General features: G+C 38.1%; 1 protein-coding gene across 3 annotated transcripts in view; it reads right to left on the bottom strand.

The window, feature by feature from the left end:
• The window catches only part of FAM160A1 (family with sequence similarity 160 member A1), a 263,019-nt gene that overhangs the window by 34,863 nt on the left and 206,346 nt on the right, over positions 1-21,810 (bottom strand). For all 3 annotated transcript variants that reach the window (XM_030816237.1, XM_030816239.1, XM_030816238.1), the window contains one exon: positions 8,521-8,688. In XM_030816237.1, coding sequence (XP_030672097.1) covers positions 8,521-8,688 — 168 coding nt within the window. The remainder of the gene's footprint in view (positions 1-8,520; positions 8,689-21,810) is intronic.

Below are 21,810 nucleotides of genomic sequence, written 5' to 3'. Positions count from 1 at the left end.
CTCTCTCTCTATCTCACACACACACACACACACACACACACACGCACACACACACACACAATCTCCTATTTAGGTAATTTCTTTTCCTGAGTTATTTTCAAATATGACATTAGTTATTTACAAGACAGGGCTCACAGAAAATTGCATATAACCTAGCCAAGTCTCCCTTCAGAGTTCCTTAGCCTCAAGCTCAGCTCCTCTCTTGGCTTTGGGGCATTTTTCTTGGTTCCATTTCTCATTGTGCTGAGGGTGAGATAATGTTCTTTTCTAAAAAGTTCTTTAAAAAACAAGAATTCTATCAATTGCTGATTTCCAAAAAGAAAAGGTAAACTGCCAAATAGGGGAGATACCCAAAGGTGTATTGTAAAATCTTTGCACCCTTTTGAGAGTAAGCTTTTAACAATCTACTGGCCCATTTAAGTAATTTTAAGCTCTCATTCTTTGCACAGGAGAATAAATGCTAGTCTGTCTTCTAGGCAGGTTGGGCTTAAAATCTGGCCAATGAAATCCACAACAATGCTGTAAAGAAAGAGCTGTACTTAGCCTAACCCAAAACATCTCTTATCCTCAGGGCAGGTCACATACTTGTAGTTAGCTAGAAGCAACATACTCTGTTCCCATTCCAAGTCTTTGCACATGTGGTTCCATTAAATGCAATGCCTTTTCCTGACTCCCCCACGGGCTAACTCCTATCTATTCTCAAAGTCTTAGCTTAGGCATCACCTCCCTTAAGAAATCTTTCTGTCCTGTCTCACAATATTACCATCCAGTACCTCCTTTCCCCAGCTCAGTTAGGTTTCCTTCTTATCCATTGCCACAGTAACCCCTGAAAATCACTGTTAATTTATCAGACTGCACAGTAACCCCTACCGCTCACTGTTAAGGGTGAGCAGCAGGGTGTATTTGTCTTTTTATTATTGAGTTGTAGGAGTTGTTTATTCTGTGTACAAGTACCTTATCAGATATATGATTTGCAAAACTTTCCTACCATTCTGTGAATTGTCTTTTCAAGTTCCTGGTGTTGTCCCTTGAAGGCAAAAGTTTTTAATTTTGATAATTTCCAATTTATCAATTTTTTCATTTGTTGTTCATGCTTTTGGTGTCATATCTAAGAAAACATGGCCAAGGCTACAAGGATTTACTCCTATGATTTCTTCTAAGAGTTTTATAGTTTTAGCTCTTACATTTAGGTCTTTGGTCCATTTTGAGTTAATTTTTGTATATGGCATGAGGTGTGGATTCAGCCTTATTATTTTGCACATGGATATCCAATTGTCTCAGCACCATTTGTTAAAAAGACTATTCTTTCTCCCACTGAGTGGTCTTGAAATCTTGTTGAAAACTAATTGACCATGGATATATGAGTTTATTTCTGGATTTTCAATTCTGTTCCACTGACCTGTATTTCTATCCTGCACCACACTGCTTTGATTACTGTAGCTTTATAGAAAGTTTTGAAACCAGGTACGGTGAGTTCTCCCACTTGTTTCTTCAAGTTTGTTTTGACTATTCTGGGTCCACTGCATTTCCATAGGAATTTTAGAGTCAGCTTATCTATTTCAACAAATAGGCCAGATAGGAGTTTTATAGAAAAGCACTGAAACTGTAGATAGATTTGTGGAGTATTCCTATATTAACCATATTAAGTCTTCTGGTCTATGAACATGGGATGTTTTCTCTTTTATTTAGGTCTTCTTTAATTTAAACAATGTTTTATAGTTTTTGCGGCACAAGTTTTGCACTTCTTTTGTAAAATTTATTCATATTTTATTCTTTTGATATTATTGTAAATTGATTTTTGTACATTAATTTTGTATCTGCAACCTTACTAGACTCATTCATTCTAACAATTTTAGTGCATTCCTTAGTTTTTTACATACAAGAGCATGTCATCTACAAATACTGATTATTTTACTTTTAATATAAATGTGCTTATTTCATTTTCTTATTTAATTGCCCTGGCTAGAACTAAGTACCATCTTGAATAGAATTGAGGAGAAAAGATATCTTATCTTATTCCTTATCTTAGTGAAAAAACATTCTTCACTATTAAGTATAATGTTAGCTCTGACTTTTTCATAGATGCCCTTTATCAGATTGCTAGGAAGTTCCCCTCTATTTCTAGTTTGTTGAGTATGCTGTTGATAATCATGATGTTTTCCTTTATCTTGATACGATGTATTACATTAATTGATTTTCAGACTTTAAACCAGCTTTACAATCCTAGTTTGATAAATCCCACTTGATCATAGTATATAATCCTTTCTATTTATTCTAGATTTCATTTGCTAGTGTTTTATTGAGAACTGGGGAGCCCATATTCATAGTAGATGTTAGTGTAGAGTTTTCCTGTGGTATCTTTGTTTAGTTTTGAAATCAGAATAACACTGGCTTCATAGAATGAGTTGAGATGTATTTCCTCCTCTTCTAATTTTTGAAGGAGTCTGTGAAGAATTTGTATTAATTATTCATTTTTTAAATTGATAAAGAACACATAACATAAAATTTAACATCTTAATGATTTTTAAGCATACAAATCACTAGTGGTAACTATATTCACATTGTTGTGCAACAGATCTCTAAAACATTTACATTTTGCAAAACTGAAACTCAATAACCACTGAACAACTCCCCATTTTCCCTACCACCCAGCTCCTGGAAACCATCATTTTACCCTCTGTTTCTTTAAGTTTGACTATTTTAGATCCCTCACATGAGTGGAATCCTACAGTTTGTCTTTTTGTGACTGGTTTACTTCGCTTCACATAATACCCTCAAAGATCATCCATGTTGTAGCATTTGACAAGATTTCCTTCCTTTTTTAAGGTTGAATAACATTCCATTCCATTGTATATATATAACATACTCTCTTATCTATTCATCCATCAATGAACAATCTAGGTTGCTTCAACCTCTTGGCTATTGTGAATGATGCTGCAATGAACATGGGTGTACAAATATCTGCTCAAGATCATGCTTTAAATTCTTTTAGATATATACCCAGAAGTGGGATTGCTGGATAATATACTAATCCTATGTTTAATTTCTTGAGAAACCTCCATGCTGTTTTCCACAATGGCTGCACCACTTTACATTCCCATAACAAGGTACAAAGGTTCCAGTACTTCCACATTCTCACCAACACTTACTTTTTCTGTTTTTTGGATAGTGGCCACCCTAGTGAATATGAGATAATATCTCACTGTGGTTTCGATTTGCACTTCTCTAATCTTTTCATATGTTTTTTGGTCCTTTGTATGTCTTCTTCATAGAAATATTCAAGTACTTTGTTTATTTTTAAGTTAGATTATTTGGGTTTTTGGCTGGTGGTGAGTTACAGAACTTTTTACATATTCTGGATACTACCCCTTATCAGATATACGACTCATAAATATTTTCTCCCATTCTGCAGGTTGCCCTTTCATCTTGTTGATTATTTCATTTGATATGCCTAAGTTGTTAAGTTTGATGTACTCCCATCTATCTATTTTTCCCTACGTTTCTGGTGTCATATCCAAGAAATTATTACAAAATCCATTGCTATGAAGTTTTCCTCCATGTTTTCTTCTAGGAGTTTTGTAGTTTCAGATCTTATGTTTAGGTCTTTGATACATTTTGAGTTAATTTTTTATATGGTGTAAAGTAAGGGTTCAACTTCATTCTTTTGCATGTGGATATCCAGTTTTACCATTACCATTTGTTGATGAAACTGTCCTTTCCTATTGTGTAGTCTTGGCACCCTTGTCAAAGATCATTTGACCATAATACAAGGGTTCATTTCTGTTTCATTCTGTTTCCTATTCTGTTTCCTTGGTCTTTATGCTAGTACCACACTGTTTTTTATTAGTATAGCTTTGTAATATGTTTTAAAATAAGGAAATGTGAGCTCTCCAACTTTTTCCTTCTTTTTCAATATTATTTTAGCTGTTCAGGGTCCCTTGAGATTTCATATAAATTTTAGGATTTTTTTTCTATTTCTGCCCAAAAAATGCCATTGGGATTTTGTTACAAATTGCATGGAATCTGTAGATTGCTTTGAGCAATACGGCCATTTTAATGAAAATAAGTTTTTCAATCCATGAACATGGAATGTCTTTCCATTTATTTGCTCTTCTTTCATTTCTTTCAATAATGTTTTGTAGTTTTCAGTGCACAAGTCTTTCACCTCCTCAGTTAAGTTTATTCCTAAGTATTTTATTCTTTTTGATGCTATTATAAAGAGCTTTTTAAAATTTCCTTTCTGAATTGTTCATAGTTAATATATAGAAATTATTTATGTGTGTTGACTGTGTATCCTGTAACTTTACTGAACTCGCTTGTTAGTTCTAACAGTATTTTGGTGTCATCTTTAGGGTTTTCTATATATATGATTATGTTGTCTACAAACAGACACAATTTAACTTCTTTCTATCCAATTTAAATGCCTTCTATTTCTTTCTCTTGACTAATTGCTCTGGCTAGGACCTCTAAGTGGGCATCCTTGCCTTGTTCTTGATTTCGGAGAAAAAGCTTTTAGTCTTTCACCATTGAGTAAGATGTTAGCTGTGGGCTTTTCATATAAGGCCTTTAATATGTTGAAGTTGTTTCTTTATATTTCTAGTTTGTTGAGTGCTTTTATCATGAAAGGGTGTTGAATTTGTCAAGTGCTTTTTCTGTATCAATTGAGATGACCCTATGGGTTTTGTCCTTCATTCTGTAAATGTCGTATACTGACTGACTTTCATATGGTGAAGCATCATTGCATTCTAGGAATAAGTCACACTTGGTCATGTTATACAATCCTTATCATGTGCTGTTTAATGCTTTTTGCTAGTATTTTGTTAAAGATTTTTGCATCAATAGTCATCAGGGATACTGGCCTCTAGTTTTCTTGAAGTATCTTTGTCTAGCTTTGGTAGCAGGGCAATACTGGCCTCATAAAATTAGTTTGAAAATGTTCCTGGATCTTCAAGTTTTTAGTTCAAGGAGGACTGATGTTAATTCTTCTTTACATGTTTGGTAGACCACTAGAGTGAAGCCATCTGGTTCTGGGTTTTTAAGATCTTTCAATTATCATTACAGCTTTGATCTCCTTACTTGAGGTAAGTCTGTTCAGATTTTTTTTTTATTTCTTCATGATTCAGCCGTGATAGGCTATATGTTTCTAAGAATGTATCTAGGTCTTCTAGGTCATCCAGTTTGTTGGTGTATAATTGTTTGTGATATGCTCTTTTTTATTTCTGTGGCATAAGGTGTAATGTCGCCTCTCTCATTTCTAATTTTAGTTATTTGAGTTATCTCTCTTTTTCTTAGTTAATCCAGCTAATGGTCAATCAATATTGTTGTTGTTGTTTTAAAAAAACAAGTCTTGGTTTCATTGGTTTTTATATTCTTTATTTCATTGATTTTTGCTCTGATCTTTATCATTTCCTTCCTTCTGCTAACTTTGAGTTTAGTTCATTCTTCTTTGTCTAGTTTCTGAAGATGTATGGTTAGGTTGTTGCTTCAAGATTTTCTTTTTTAACCTAAGTGTTTACAGCTATAAAATTCCCTCTTAGTACTGCTTTCACTGCATCTCATAAGTTTGGGTATATTGTGCTTTCATTTTCACTTGTCTGCAGATATTTTCTAAATTCCCTTGTGATTTCTTCTTTGGCCCAAGAATGTGTTGTTTAATTTGTATGTATTCATAATTTTTTCCACTTTTTCTTCTGCTATTTATTTCTAGTTTTGTTCCATTGCAGTCAGAAAAAAAGTGTGTGCTTTTAATTTTTGTAAACGTGTTAAACTTTGTTTTGTGACCTAACAAGTGGTCTATCCTGGAGAATGTTCCATGTGCACTTGAGGAGAACGTATATCCTGCCATTGCTGGGTGGAGTATTTGGTATATGTCTGTCAGGTCCAATTGGTTTATAGCGTTGTTCAAATCCTGTTTCCTTCTTTATCTTCTGTCTGATATTTTTATCCACTATTTAAGTAGGGCATTGAAGTCTCCTACTATTATTGTGCAGCTGTCTATTTCTCTCTGTAATTCTGTCAATGTTTGCTTCATATATTTGGGAACTCTGATGTTACATGCATATATATATACATATATAATTTTTACATGCATATATTACATATAATATTTATGTAATTATATTTATATAATATTTATATCTTACTAGTGAATTGACCCTTTTATCATTACATAATGTCATTCCTTATCTCTTGTGTCCTTTTTTGTCTCTTTATCTTAAAGTCTAATTTTTAAACATAAGTACAACCACCTCTGCTTTCTTTTAGTTACCATTTGCATAGGATATATTTTTCCATCTTTTGACTTTCAGCTTATGCATGTTCTTAGATTGCAAGTGAGTGTCTTTTAGACAGTATATGCTTGGATCTTGTTTTTTATCTATTTAGCCAGTTTATATCTTTTGATTGGAGTGTTTAATCCATCTACATTTAAAATAATTACTGAGGTGGAAGGACTTACTATTTCCATTTTGTTGTTTTCTGTGTGTCTTACAGCTATTTTATTCCTCTTTTCCCAATAAACAGACAGAACATAAGAAGCAATGTGAAGCAAGCAATTCACTCTTTTCTTTCCCTCACAAGGTAAAAGTCAGTAATTGGAGTTTTCTCTGGATCTTGCCACACTGTGTTGGGAGGTGGGCACAGCTAGAGCAGGTAATAATGCCACCAATTTTCCTGCACACTTCAGTATGTCTCTTCTTGGCTTTGTGCTACAACCTCTTAACTGGTGTTCTTACAAAGTTTCTGAAGTTCTTACAAAAGTAGTTTGGTCCATAACTTTTTGTTAAGTGGTTTTCTCTGTGAGGGAATAAGGGCCTGGGTCTTCCTATTCCACCATTTTGCTGACATTACTTTTTAACTAGTGCCCAAATGTTTGATAGAATTCACCAGTGAGGCCGTCTGGGTCTGGGCTTTTCTTTGTGAGTAGTTTTTTAAATTTCTATTTTAATCTCATTTTGATATAAATTTATTTAGATTTTCTATTTCATAAGTTTGTGTCTTTCTAGAATTTGTCTATTTCATCTAAGTCATCCTTTGGCATACAGTTGCTCATAGTAGTCATTGTTTTTATTTCTGTAAGGTTGATAGTAATATCTTCTTCTTTCATTTCTTATTTTAGTAATTTGAGACTTCCCTCTTTTTTTCTCAGCCTAGCTAAAGGTTTGTGAATCTTGTCAAAGAACCAACTTTTTATTTCACCTATTTTCTCCATTTTTAAAATTTTCTATTTCACTAATTTCTGCTTTAATCTTTATTGTTTTCTTTCTGCCTGCTTTGTTTGCTCTTCTTTTCCAGTGTGTTAAAGCAGAAGCTTAGGTTACTGCTTTGAGCTCTTTCTTCTTTTTTTAACATATGTGTTCACAACTATATATTTCCCTTTAAACAATGCTTTCACTGTATCTCGTAAGTCTGGGTATATTTTGTCTTCATTCTCATTTATCTCAAGGTAAATTCTCATTTCCCTTGTGATTTCTTTTTTGACCCACTGATTAGAAGTGTGTTAATTTCCATATACTTGTGAATTTCCCAAATTTCTTTCTGTCAATAATTTTTTAATTTCCATCCATTATGATCAGAGAACGTTCTTTGCATGATTTCAATCCTCTTAAATTCACTGAGGCTTGTTATATGGCCTAGCACATAGTCTGTCTTAGAGAATATTCCATGTACATTTGAGGAGAATGTGTATTATGTTGCTGTTAAGTGTAGTGCTAATTGAATATTTCTCTAGTATAACATTTTAATTCCTTTAAAAGATTTTTCCCCTTTTTTTTTAGTTATTTTATTAGTGGTTACTCTAGGGCTTCCAGTATACATTTTAACTTATCAGAATTTACTTCAAATTTACATTAAATTAGCTCTAGTGAAATATAGAAATATTACCCATATATAAGTCTATTCCCTCTTCCCCTCTTTGTGCAATTATTGTTACATATTATCTCTATATATGTTACAAACCGAATGATATATACATTCTCATTCTTTTGCTTTTAAAACAAGAATTGCAATTAAATAGAGACAGCTTTGGAGGGGGAGTATTTTTCAAGTTAATCAGAGCTTCAAAATGAAGAATGACCACCCACAACTTTCCAAACTTCCACTTCAAGAAAACTCATGGACAGGAATATGATCTCTAACACCCAGACTTGATGCACTCTGGTTCCTTGGCTTTATCTGCGCTTAAGCCCACATGTTCCCCTGCATCTTGCCCCCACAGAAGTGCATTCTGCCAGTTCTACAGAAGAAAGTGCTAAAACAGAGAAATAGCAAAAGATGTCCTAGGAAAGGCAGTAAGTGTTACCTCTTGGCAGAAGGATCCCTAAGAGCAAAACACATTATTCCATTCATCTCTACCCAAATAGTAAGAAGGTAATGGCCACAAAACAACAACCACCAAAAAAAAAAAAAGGAAAGAAAGAAAAAAAGAGAGCAAAAGAGAATATTCATAATTTCATTCCCAAAACAAACTCTCCTGAAATCTGTTCTGAGTTGTAAGTTCCCTTTCTCTGGCACTCTCCTTACCCGAAACGGGGTGTTGATTCGACTCGTGAGAGTGTCTAGGATGTGGACATTCTCGTGCTGGTGCAATAGGATAAAACGGAGGAAGATCTCAAGTAGTGCTGGCTCGGAGATGCTACGCAGGAAAAGGTCCAGATATGCAGTTGTGGTCATGACCTCTTCCACAGTCACCTAGGACCAATAACAGAGTGAGCACAGGTGAGCATCTTCTTGATGCTGTGATACACGCCTCTCCCGTGGCCCCCAGCCTCACCACAGTGACCTCTTCAAGGCAAGAACACGCCTGCCCACGAAAATACACTTCAGAGCTTTATTGAAGCCCATAACCTATTCACATTCCACAATACCTCATGCTGTTTCTGCCCTTTAATTCAAAAAGGAAAAAGAAAGGCATAAAGAATCAATTCAAGTGTTCTGGTAACTCTAATCATCAAATGCAGTTCAAATACCATAAAGATTTTAGAGTGTAATCAAAAATGAAGAAAAAAGATAATGGAAAGTATTTACATGGTTAGTAAAGGATTAATTAGAAAGCTCGGAATAACTTGTTTCATTATCAATCATTCAATAAACATTTATTGGGACCTGTTATGTACGAGGAGCTGAAAACATAAGAACATTCTTTATGTCCAGAAAGATGAGCTATAACAAGCAAAATGATAATATAAATTGCAAAGGAGCGGTACAGACACAAAGTGCTACAGATGTTCAGATGTGTTTCTGGAGAGCTGCATGTCAAATTTTTTATAACTGAATAATACACATAAAATGTTATTTATAAAGTACTATAAGAACTTACTGCTTATAAAGTTAACTGTGACTTTTTTATAATACAAATTAATATTTGCTACCAGGTGTAATTTTATCATGCAGTAAAATGTCAATTTTTCAGTGAATAAGACTCTGAAGAGCCAAGTTTTTCAAGAAGCCAAAGATTTGATGCTTCAAGTATCAAAATTCTAACCTTAAACATTTTTATTGGGAGTATTTTAAGAGCTAGCATATACATCTTTGTCCTCCTAAGACGAGAATATACCATCTCTTGATGAATAGAGGTCATTCCCAGGGTCATCAATTGCCCTGCAGAAGCATAAGGAAACAGCCACGCCTGAATGCATGAAAACCACCAGAGAAATAGTTCAAACTTTCAGATTCTAATACCACACACCCTAGAAATCTTAGCAATCCCTCCACCATGAGTCAAATGCACTCAATTCTAAACAAAACAGATGGCAATACTTTTTGAGTGATTTTTATTTTCCCTTTTCCATTTTTTAAAATCTTCTTTCATTCTCTTCCTTTAAAAGTGTTAGTTGTCACATTATCTTACGGTTACTGGGCCATCCCTTTTATATTCCATTCCTCTTCCCCTTTTAATTTTCGGCTTTTAAAATCCACAGATTAGTTTAGAAACCAGATGTCCAGATCTGCTACATAAGTGTAGATGAGCCCTGAGTGGATACATCTGTGCATAAAGGCTTGGTGCTATCTATTTTGGCTGTTTAAATTACTTTTAAAAAGTTCTTGGTGCTCAGCTATCTTCTGGATAGATGAGCCCAGGTGGATAAGATATTACCAAGTCAGTGTGTCTGTTTTCTTTATCTAAGCAAGGCATGCTTATCCAGTGCATTAGTATCTAACAAGAAGTCATTCCACAGTGGTCTAAGTACATATCATAGCGCAAATCCCCTTCCCCTAGCTCGGTGCCAACAATGCAAGCTCTCAGACATTCAATACACCACTATGTCATCTGACCAACTGTAAAGAGCTCTCTGTGGCCCAAATATAGCAACAGAAATAGGTAACCATCAACCATTTAACAAATAAATTGCATTGGGAAGAGTGCTTTTCATGGTCTGCCCCTGCTTCTGAAACAAACTACTTCCATCTTTGTGTTTCCTGATGTTTTCTAGTCCCATATATGAAGCACTCCTAATGCTGCCCTGGGATGCACACTGTGTCTTTTCTTTATTACCTCAATGCAATGCACAAAGCCTGGCACATAGAACGTACTTCTTCCTGCGTGAATGATAGCCCCAAAGATCTAGTGATTTATATTTGCCAGAGTTTAGTTTCACTTTTAATTGTCCTTTATCCTCTACATGTGTCCTGAAGGCCCCACAGACAGTAGAGACATTTTTTATAAAGATATCTGTAATAACTGATGTCACCAATCATAGCTAAGGGGGAAATGACTCACAACAACCCTACAGTAGCTCACATCCACTTCACTACTGCAAACTTGGGATCCTTTAGCAGAAACTTAATCCTAAATGATTTAGGCAAAAATCGAATTCCCCAACAACCTTGATCACTAGAAAAATGTTGCATAATCATTCCAAACAGGCCATGTATGTAGTTTCTGTAACACAATATTTTCAGCTTATCTATGGAACACTGCTGAACTGACATGTTATACAGAATTCCAGCCTTTGTACCAATAATGTAGCATCAGCTTTTCCCCCCTTAAGTCACACATGACCTTAGTAAGCTTGAAAGCACAGCAATCAACTCCTTAGACTACAAGTCTCAGTCTTTGCGGGCTAACATGAAAGGAGGGCATTATCTATTGTTTGCTACTGTTAGGCTGGATAAATGAAAAGATTTCATTTCTTTTTAGAAATCAAAGCTGTCATTTATAAGCTAAGAGGATTTAAGAAAGCACTTGGAGGGACAGCATTTACATAACATGCTATAAATACTAAAAACCCAAGTCCATTAAGCATTAAGTTGCATATTTTTATAAACTGAGATCATACTCACCTTAAATTAATACCCAAACCAGGAAAATCTGGCTCCCTTCTTCCATCTTTTCCTTCTACCATATCCTCAGAGCCTTTAGGAGCTTTTTATACCAGAAAATCTTTTCCTGTCCCATTATCTTACTTTCAGAAACTTCCTCTAATCCCCCCAAATAGGCAACCTCCTTAACGAGGATGAAACCAGAGCCTAAGTGTGATCACTGGAAAGCTAACAATAAACCACCAGGTAAAAGATGCTCTGCTGTGCAGAATGTAAAATGAAATCTTTTGCTAATGCCCCAAAGAAGTGTTAGCCAGACTGGAAAGTAGCATCTTCTTCATGAACCCATTATGGAGGACAATCAGCTGCTAATATAAGTAAGACCTCTGTCTTAGAGATGACTATCAATATTTATTTAACTTGTTCTATAAAGAATTGCATGTAGCTACAAATTTACATAGAAATACTAATAGAAACAGTAAATGATGTTCTACCTTACTGCCATATCATACACAATAATAAAGTTTAGGGATACTAAAGCTTAAGAATGTTATTTCATACTAAAGGTGGGCCACAATGACTGAAATAACCTAAAGAAAACTCAGTGTCCACAAACGAGTAATTATCCCCGACAAGATAAGAACAGTTGTTACTCTAAAGAATGTATCTGCTTAAGCACTATTATGTGATTACTTTTCAACCCAAGTTCCAGAATAGAGGCCTGACTCAGGTACTTGACTTTACTGCTATTGAGTCCCGTTTAGTCCATCCTTGGAAATAAATCTTTCTCTGCCCATCTTCTCCACACTCCTATTGCCCTTGTCCGGGTCCTTCTTCATGCCAAGAATCTTCACCAATCCCTTAAGCTGGTGTTTTTGAAACTATAGTTTGAGATCCAAGAGTGGGTAGTCAATTCAGTTTATTATTTCATTAATGGTTTAGACCAGATTCCAACAGAAAATATTAGAGTACCCTGCATGTAGTAAGGGCAAGTCCTGTTTTGTCAAACTTGTATATACATATTTTGTTGAAAATATACATAATGCAATACATTAAATATATGTGCTTTGCTTGCAAATTCAGTAAATATACATATATATGCAAACATACAAAATATTATTTCTGACTGTGAGCTGCAGCCAAAAACATCTGAAAAACACCACAGGAGCACAGTTCACTATCATCTATGCCACCCTTTCACCCACCAGTTCTCATCACCAGTTCCCTATGCTCCAGGCTATAACTCAGCATGGTCTGGCCTGCACACATAGGTGAGATCAGTTTTCTGAACAGGATGGCAACTGAATTTACAGTCAATCTACTCTTTTTTGTCTTAGGCTAAGAGCTCCAAAAGTGTGTTTTTATTTTTTATTAGAATTTCAAGCTTCTCAGAAATAGGCAAAATGGACGGTGTGTTTTCTTTTAAAAAGGAGGTGGGTGGGAAGGGAGGAGGTGACACCACGCATCACATTCTACTTCTATAAAACCAAAGCTCTCTAAAAAAAATTAAAGCCAGAACCAAACCCAGCCATCATGCCCACAACTGCAGCAGCACATTAACTTATTGCACAGCGTAGGAGTGAAATTGAGCATATAGACATTCTGACCCTTCTGTAATCAGCTCTAGTTGGGCGATCCCATTTGCATCTAAATTAGCACCAGAATCCTCCCTATAATGGCAGGTTTATGTGTGTCCTGAAAAATACGTTTCCAAGCTGCTAATTGTTTTTTCTGTGATCTAGTCACATTGGAACAAACAGATGGATCCTACCTTCTGTCACTCAGGCAGGTGGCAGGCAGGGGGGTCAGGTGACTGTGGCACCCTCTCCAAGTTAGAAGCCACCCTTCCTTGGCTTTTCCTTTGATAACAGAGGAAAAAACTAGCTAACTGCTGGTTCACCTGGGTTATCAGTGAGTCATCAGCCCCAGTGGGTCCAACCAGAGTGAAGCTCCCACTGAAATCAGCAGAGGGGGAAAGAATGACAAGCCTGGATCACACGAAACAGGAGTGAAAGGGTCTTAACAGGGAACACAGGCTATAAGCCTACCCGCTGCTGCCAGAGCCAGCCAAGCCAACGGACAGGTGGGAGGCACATCCACCCACCTGCAGCCAAGGGCAGCAGCTGGAAAGGCTCTTTGCAGCCATCTTCTCCCCTCCAAGGACACGAAGCGCCAAGAAGAACATTTAAGTACAAAAGGGAAGACAGACGCCCTGGTTCTCAGCAAGCAGCTCTACTGTTTCAGCCAAAAATTCAGGACAGAAAATGTTCAATGACTCCAGATCTGAAAATAGTCTGCAGTTGATGATTCCGGCTCCCTCCCGTCAGCTCCCTCCCGTCGGCTCCCCTATGCCTCCCTTCTGCTCCCTGACCTCTAGGCCACACGCTACACTGCTAGCACCGCCAGAGGCCAGCTGGGGAGGTGAATGGAGGTGACAGCCAAAGTCAGCAAGTTTGCTGATTTATTCCTAAAATATTTGAGGAAGGAGGAAACAGAGTGGCTATGATGAGGATTTCAGTAACATATTTTGAGGAAAGTGTATTAAAATAAAAGCCAATCTCTGCCATTTTTCTCCCAGCATTTCTTCAATGGATCTGTAATACATTAAATATATTAGTATAATGAATTTATACCTTCTGGGAGAAAAGGGAAGCAGTGAACAAACGGCTTTTCAGGGTCCTTCCAGGCCCTGAATAGTGAAACACCACTCATCTCCCCAATGGAAGTTGGAGCTGGGGTCTGTCTGCCGGGGGAAAAACCTGGCACAAAAGGCACACGTGGGAGGCAGTGCCACTCATACCACAGGCAGTGGTGGTGCTCCCAAGTGGCTTCCTCGCTTAGCACTGCTTCCCTGGAGCTACTCTCAATGCATTTAACTGGCCCAAATTTGAGGTACCTGAATAAACACTGACTACCTGTCCCCGAAGTACAAACTTTATTATCTGGGACTTGGTTTATTGTTTTTCTGCATTTCCCATTTTGTTCTCAGTGTTCAGATTACCTTGTCATGAATATTGTCAACTGCTATGGATGCTGCCCCTTTGGGGTTCCTAACTTTTCCTACACCTCCTCGCAATGGGAACATATCAGGAATGGCCCTATTCAACAAACATTTATGCAGGTGTGAAAGCTCTGTACTGGGTGCTGGGGACAGAAAGATGAAAAAAACACAGTTCTGAATGTTTTGCTGTTGTAAGCAGAAGGCAAATGCATTATGAAATTCTACTTAAGACCTGAACCTATATGAGGTCTATACCAGAAGTTATGTTAGCCTTGCAGAGAATATGGTTGCCAGCTCCGAGTAGAAAATGAGGTTTTGAGGAAAACAGCAAGAGGAAGATAATAGAGAGTGGTTTTCAGAAAAAGGAGAGGCTTTGGAGCTACACAAACTAGAGTTCAAATCCTAACATTTATTACCTGTATAATCTTGATTGTGTTATTTAATCTCTCTAAGCCTGTTTCCTCCTCTGCAAAATAGGGATAATCAATATCTTTGAAAGTATTAAGAGGATTAAAGAGAACGTGCATAAATCTCAACACATGGAAGGCACTCAGTAAAGGATGGCTATTATTTCCTGACTTGGGTCATCAGTTTAAAATAAGCCAAATTGAGGCAAAAAAAAAAAAAAAAAAAAAAAAAAAGGACCAGGAAGTCGGCAGGAGTGTTGGTGGCAAAAGAACAAAATTTGCCTGTCTGTACACATTTTCGGGGGTGGAGGGGGAAAAGTACAACCCCCCCTTATAGAAAATGAACACCTCATCCATTTCCACTCCCTCCCCATTCCCTCCCAGGCATTCTGTAGAATCAGAAGATTTTGAGGTGGTCACAAGGGATGGGCTACATCAGCCCCAAAGATTCAGTGTGTCCTAGAACAGGCTGTGGTTAAGAAGGGACACAGAAACTCCCTAAAACATATTTTCATCTGTATTTGCCAATGTTAGCCAATCTAAACCTGATTCTGATCACACAGGACAAGCTGACCAATACTGACAGAACAAGAATAAAGCTGTCATTGCCAATAAAAGTGGTCCTATGTCCAATGGCCTGATGCTGCAACTAGGGTTGGCCAAGTTGAAGGGTTACTGCTTTCATCACATCCAAAGTTATTTTCGCTTGCTTATCATAAACCTCTCACCTGGGAGGATTCAGCAAATGGCTATGTGTATAGCCTCCTTTCCTATACTATGTGTGCATAATTTGTACCCTACAGCTTCATTATAATTTATTAGAGTATAATGCAGTATATGATCCATTATACTTGAACCTCATCTAATAAAGTTTAACTATTGAATACCCAAGTACCCAATAAGAAAGGTAATTCATAGCATGGTCTTGAGGTAATAATTAACAAGGAAATATGCGGGCATTTTGGCTCAGGGGTATTCCAAAGATCACTGGTTCTTCTGTTTCCTGTTTACTAATTGTTCCAGAAAGAGTCCCTTTTTGATTCAAACTTCTTGGTTACAATTTGAGAAACAATAAAAACGACATTACTGACCAGTTATTGAGCACCCAGTGTGTAACTAAGGACTATTCTAAGCATATTGTTTCAGTTACTTGAGTCCCAACAATCTTATGAGAACTAACTCCAGATGGTCCAAGCAGAAAAGATACTTACTGAAGGGGCATCTCACAGAATCACCAGAAGGCTGGAGAGACAAGCTTAGAAAGAAAAAGAGGTCTGGTGCTGGGCTGCCAAAACATAAACACCCACGACACCCTTCTTTCAAACTCAAACAGAGATTACACGGCTTCTTTTGGCAACACAGCTTAGTCGAGGCTCATAGTCTTTTCCATCAGAAGAAAGTACTCCTCATTATAAAGGGAGATTCCACCTGCTGTAATTTAAATTGTACCTTACCCTGCCCTCATCTTAATAAGTGGTGATGGAGAAATGCTGTCCCCCCAAAACTCAACTTTCCTATTCCAGAATTCTTATTAAACCTCTCAGACTCCCCTTTTCTAGGCTGTCAGTTCCCCTTCTCGGTTTTCATAATATATATATTCATCCTTTAAGATTGCAAACTTACTGCAGAAATGACTACAACTGACCTGCAACATGAATTCTCAAAGGACCTGATGCACCGCCAGGTACTCAGAGTAATCAATAAATGTGTCAAGATGGAAATCAGCAGCCCTGTTACTAATAAAAACACTGGATTTTCACAGCCCATGTTGGGGATGCCTTCCTTAGCAGGGTAGTTATATTAATTTTACAATGCCTGAACAGCAGGGGAAATTTTCCATTTATAGTGAATAACATTTCATTGAAAATACAGAGCGTAACTCATTCCGTGCTCTTTAATTATGGCAACCTCGAAACGTGATCCACTGGAAAAAAAAAAGAAATGCTTCCTCAGGCTTCTCCCTGTTTATCTTCCTGATTAATAAGACAATACTACTGAGTGCTGATGAGACTGACTTTAAAACCCACAGTGGAGGGGAAATGGTCCATGGGCCGGAACCCCAACCAGCAGCTTCTCTAGAATGAAGTATCTGAGAACCACTGCAAAAAGGCAGCATCTAATACCTGCCATTCCATTCCATGCAACGCCCCCAACTCCTCCCCCACCCATCCCCCACCCCCTGCCACACACACACACAATCTCCCTGATGGGTTAAATGTATCATTCGGGAGTGGAATTTAAGTTTAGACCAATTTTCCTAGACACTAAAACTGTAACAAAGCAAGCTCTGATGATAAAAGACAGATTTCACTCCTAGCTTATTTTCCATGAGCACTGGAAAGACCTCAGTACAATGGGAAGGCAGAAAACACACACATATCTGCCCAAACAAATTCAATAATTGCAGTTATTCTGGTCGTTTCTCTCTGTTGTCCCAGACCTGCACATCATCTGGCACTGGATAATCACAGAGGAGTATCCCATCAGAATGATTCCTGCTTTGCCTCACCTGAAACGCAAGTCAGACAAAAATGAGGGGACAGCAAGCCCTCAAAAAAAACTTAGTGTGGGGCGAGAGAAAAGTATAGCAAGAAGATAAAATAAATAGACTAAACTCCTTCTCTGTTTTCCTTGCTTTTTCGTTTTCCTACTTGAAGAAAAGCTTGCAGGGCCTTTGTTGCTGATAAATTTTTAATGTTCTCTTAGGAGAGTGCAGGGAAAGAATAAAAGATTCACACCAACTTTCAGACCAGATCTTCCCTCCACTCTCTGCATTTGTTTCCAAGATGAATACCACCTGGCTGCCTTAGATAAAGTGGGGTTTTATGTGGGGTTTTTTTTTATTCTCTGTGTGTAGGGAGGGTGGGACCCTTTCTATCTTTTCATAATTCTGATGCTTAAGAACCCAATAGTTTGGTACCATTATCTCCCTCATGCACTTGTTGAAGTTGAAAAAAAAAAGATACCTAATTTTCCATTTCAAATCAGAGATCAATGTAAGCTTAATTTATGACACTAATTTCCTTTCCTACAATGGAAGAGAAGTGACGTGAGGTGCTACGGAGAGGTCAGGGATGAGGAGACTGCAGGGCCTGTAGATCTGCTCAACCTCTGAAAATTTACTCTGTGCCTATTTGTGATAAGACAATGCACACAGTTTTGTCAGCTAACTTCTATTATTTTAAAAATATAAAACCAAGCAAGAAGAGCTATACTAGAAGAAGGGGTAGAATCAGGTATGTCAGGGTCAAATGCTTAAGATGACCTCTAGGCTAGTTGAGACTGGCCTCTGAGCCACAGCCAGCCCATATAGGGCATTTCTGCAAATTAGAAATAGATCTCTTTGGGCAAAGTAGCCCCCCAGGCCCACAGTTTGGTAAGCAGATGGCTTGGCCAGAGAAGAAGGTGTCTTCTGCCAATTAGATAAGGGTGCCTCTTCCTGTGGGTGGACACAGCCCCATGCCAGGACACAAAGTCTGGCAAACGGAACATGAACACCATCTCTCCTATCTGCACCCTCAGCAGGCTGCCCTTGTGCAGTAGACAACCTGCCCAACTCTATGCAGTGGCCCTGCCAAGCCTGTGCCTTTCCAATAATTATAATAATAGAAATTTCCAGTTTCCCATCAATGGAAATGAAATTTTGTTTACATGTAAGAAGCTTTGAGGTATATGGCAGGCACTACTAAATGTCTCCCCAATATTTATTCTCCCTCTCTTCCTTGGGAATAAACCCTGACTTTATAATAAAAAACCACATTTCCCTGCTTCCTTTGCATCTAGATGTTACTATGTACCTCTTGGCTAGTGAGTTGTAAATAGAAGTGGTGTGCAGAATATGAAAGGATCATTAAAGGGAGTTTTCTGTAATATAAAGGAGTTTTCTGTTATCCACAGCTAAACGTTAGGCACACCGATTCAGTGTTTTCTCTGAGTAAGAGAAATAAGATATGCTTTGTAAGTAAATTGCTATAGATATCTCAACCCCAGCAAACACTTAGAACAGTGCCTGGCATATATTGGATGCTTAAAATATATATGTTGAATGAAATAATTAACAAATGAATGTTTTAGAACTAAAGAGTACCAACTAACATTTATTTGCAGCCCATGATAAAGAAATGTAACATCAAGTAACAAGTAATCTAGTAACATTCTCCCATTCAGTGTTTTCAAACTTTTTAACACCATGACTCATCAAAATAAAAATATTTTACAATAATATCTAGTACTCACCATTACTAAGTGCAATGCACTCTGATATTTTCTATTTTATTCAACTTTAAGAGCTAATTGTGACCTACCAAATTGACTTCATGACTTACTCATTCAACAACTCAGTATTTGAAATCTGTTTAAAAATATACACTAGACAGACTAACTCCTCTATTAGCTTTTCTGTTAACTAACCAATAAGAGACAACGCTAAAATTTAATTTTTTAAATTAAAAACCAAAAATTTTTTTAAATTTACTGGAAAAAAACAGTGGCACAAATGACCAAAACACTACCTATATTTTGTTTGATATTTTTGTACAATAGTTAAATATGATCATGGATGTCTTAAGAAGTCTACAACATAAAGCAAGTAATGAGGCTATCCTGGAAACCCCTCCCTGAGAGCTGGCTAGCTGACCTGTCCTTCTCAGGTATCAGCTCCCGCTTCCTGTTCCACTCTGGCACAGGGCAGCGTGCTCTCTCAGCACTCATCAAAGCCAGGCCATCCTTTCTCCAACCTGGGGTTCATAACCTTCTGCCCTGGGTGCTTAAGGTACTTGCATTAACCAATCTCTGCTGATCAGGGAATCACAAATGTGCTTTCTTTCTCAGCCAGCATTCTCTCAGGGTCTCCAGATGATAATTTAAAGAAGAGAAAAACATCATGGAGTAGTAGAAAATGGTCTGCAATGGGAATGAATATAAGACATTTGCATTTTAATTCTTAGCATCTGGTGGCCATGGGCAAGTGAAGTAATATTGTGGTGTCCCAACTGCTACAAATGGAAAACAAGCCTGATGTCTCAGGCCTGCATACTATGTAATCTACCGCAGTGAGTTGACATGTGTCAATGAAGAAGGTTAACGATGAGATGTGAAGGCTTCTGTGAAAAGTGCCTTCCTCCACAGATTTTGGCGAGCACATAAAGAAGTGAGGATCTACAGGATAATAGAAAAGCACTTTGGAACACTTAGAGGACCTCTAATGCAAACATAAAGCTACCACACAAACCTTGTAAACATAATCAAATGTTAAAGAATTGAAAGATCATCTGCTTCATATCCTCTATTCCTCTCACAAATATTAAGCTCACAGACTCTGAACATTTCTTTCCAAATCATGAGCCTTTGTTTTCTCTGCTGTAAAATGATGATGAACTAGATGACCTACCCTCTCTGTTACAAAAGTCTGTTCCAAAGCATTCTTTGATTCCATGTCAGTGACATAAAACTAAGTGCTAATCTCAATTCTTTGCCCTGGTATTTTATTTTCCAGCATAACCAACACATCACTGTATTCTAATATAGTGATGAGTGCTAGCCACTTTCTTTTGACACATCTATTTAACCAACTGCATATATATTGAGTGTTTTCCAGGTGTACAATATACTAGCAGCTGAGGATACACAGAAGAAGTATAAGAAACATTTATCCCTCAAAAAACTTAAAATTGGCAGATAAAGCTCATTTGATGAACAAGTGCTAAGCAGTGCAGTCCTATGTGAAAGTTCATTGGCAGTTTGGAGATGAGAGAAGTCAGCATATGCTTCAGTGCAAGGCTTCCGCCCACAGCGGTGCTTGTATTGAGACCTAACAGATGAATACACTTTTTTTTTTTTTTTTAAGACAGAGTCTCACTCTGTCACCCAGGCTGGAGTGCAGTGACGTAATCTCAGCTCACTGCAACCTCCGCCTCCCGGGTTCAAGTGATTCTTGTGCCTCAGCCTCCCGAGTAGCTGGGATTACAGGCACACGCCACCGTGCCGGGCTAATTTTTGTATTTTTAGTAGAGATGGGGTTTCACCATGTCAGCCAGGCTGGTCTTGAACTCCTGACCTCAAGCGATCCCCCCACCTCAGCCTCCCAAAGTGCTGGGATTACAGGCATGAGCCACCACGCGTGGCCCAGATGAGTACACTTTGGATGAACAGGCAAGAAGTGGAAAGGATAATCCAGCAGGAACATGGGAGCAAGAATGAACTGTTCAGAGGATGATGAGGGCACTGATCAGACTTTACATCTGCATTTGAACATCATGAAGGGAAGGAAGGCTCATAGGCAGGATGGGGCCATATCAGGAGAGGTTTTTAAAACCAGGTTAAGGACTCTGGATTATCTTCTGCAGGTCACGGGGACCATGATAGGTTCTTGGTGATCGGAGTGACATTTAAACCACTCCAATGTGTTTTTTTTTAAGTATGAATTACTACTTCCAAATCTGCTAGAACTTAGGTTGAATTTATGCAGACATGATACAGTAAAATGAAGTCTCCAATCCTCATGTGTCCTCCCACATGCAGGATCTCCTAGCAGCGTACTTCTGGCCTCTCTCTGACTCCCCCTGAAATTCTTCTCCAGGAGAGGAGGAGTAACTTGTCATTTTGTTGAGCTTGGGATTGAGCCTGTCCCTTCCTCTCTTCTCCTGGGAGCCAGGCTTCTACCAGAAAGTACATATTCAGGGGAGGGCACAGAAGCTCACGCCTGTAATCACAGCACTTTGGGAGGCTGAGGCGGGCAGAGTACTTGAGGTCAGGAGTTCAAGGCTAGCCTGGCCTACATGGTGAAACTCCATCCCAACTAAAAATACAAAAATTAGCTGGGCATGGTGGCCCATGTCTATAGTCCCAGCTACTAGGGAGGCTGAAGCAGAATGATCACTGGAACCCAGGAGATGGAGGTTGCAGTGAGCCAAGATTGTGCCACTGCACTCCAGCCTGGGCAACAGAGTGAGACTCTGTCTCAAAAAAAGAAAGCACTGGCCAGGTGCGGTGGCTCACGCCTGTAATCCCAGCACTTTGGGAGGCCGAGGTGGGCGGATCACAAGGTCAGGAGATTGAGACCATCCTGGCTAACAGAGTGAAACCTCGCCTCCACTAAAAATACAAAAAAAATTAGCCGGGCATGGTGGCGGGCTTCTGTAGTCC

Source organism: Nomascus leucogenys, chromosome 7b (genome assembly GCF_006542625.1).
Source record: "Nomascus leucogenys isolate Asia chromosome 7b, Asia_NLE_v1, whole genome shotgun sequence".
Classification (NCBI taxonomy): Eukaryota; Metazoa; Chordata; class Mammalia; order Primates; family Hylobatidae; genus Nomascus; species Nomascus leucogenys.
Note: the sequence above shows the minus strand (reverse complement) of the source record. Positions and strands in the feature narration are given on the sequence as shown.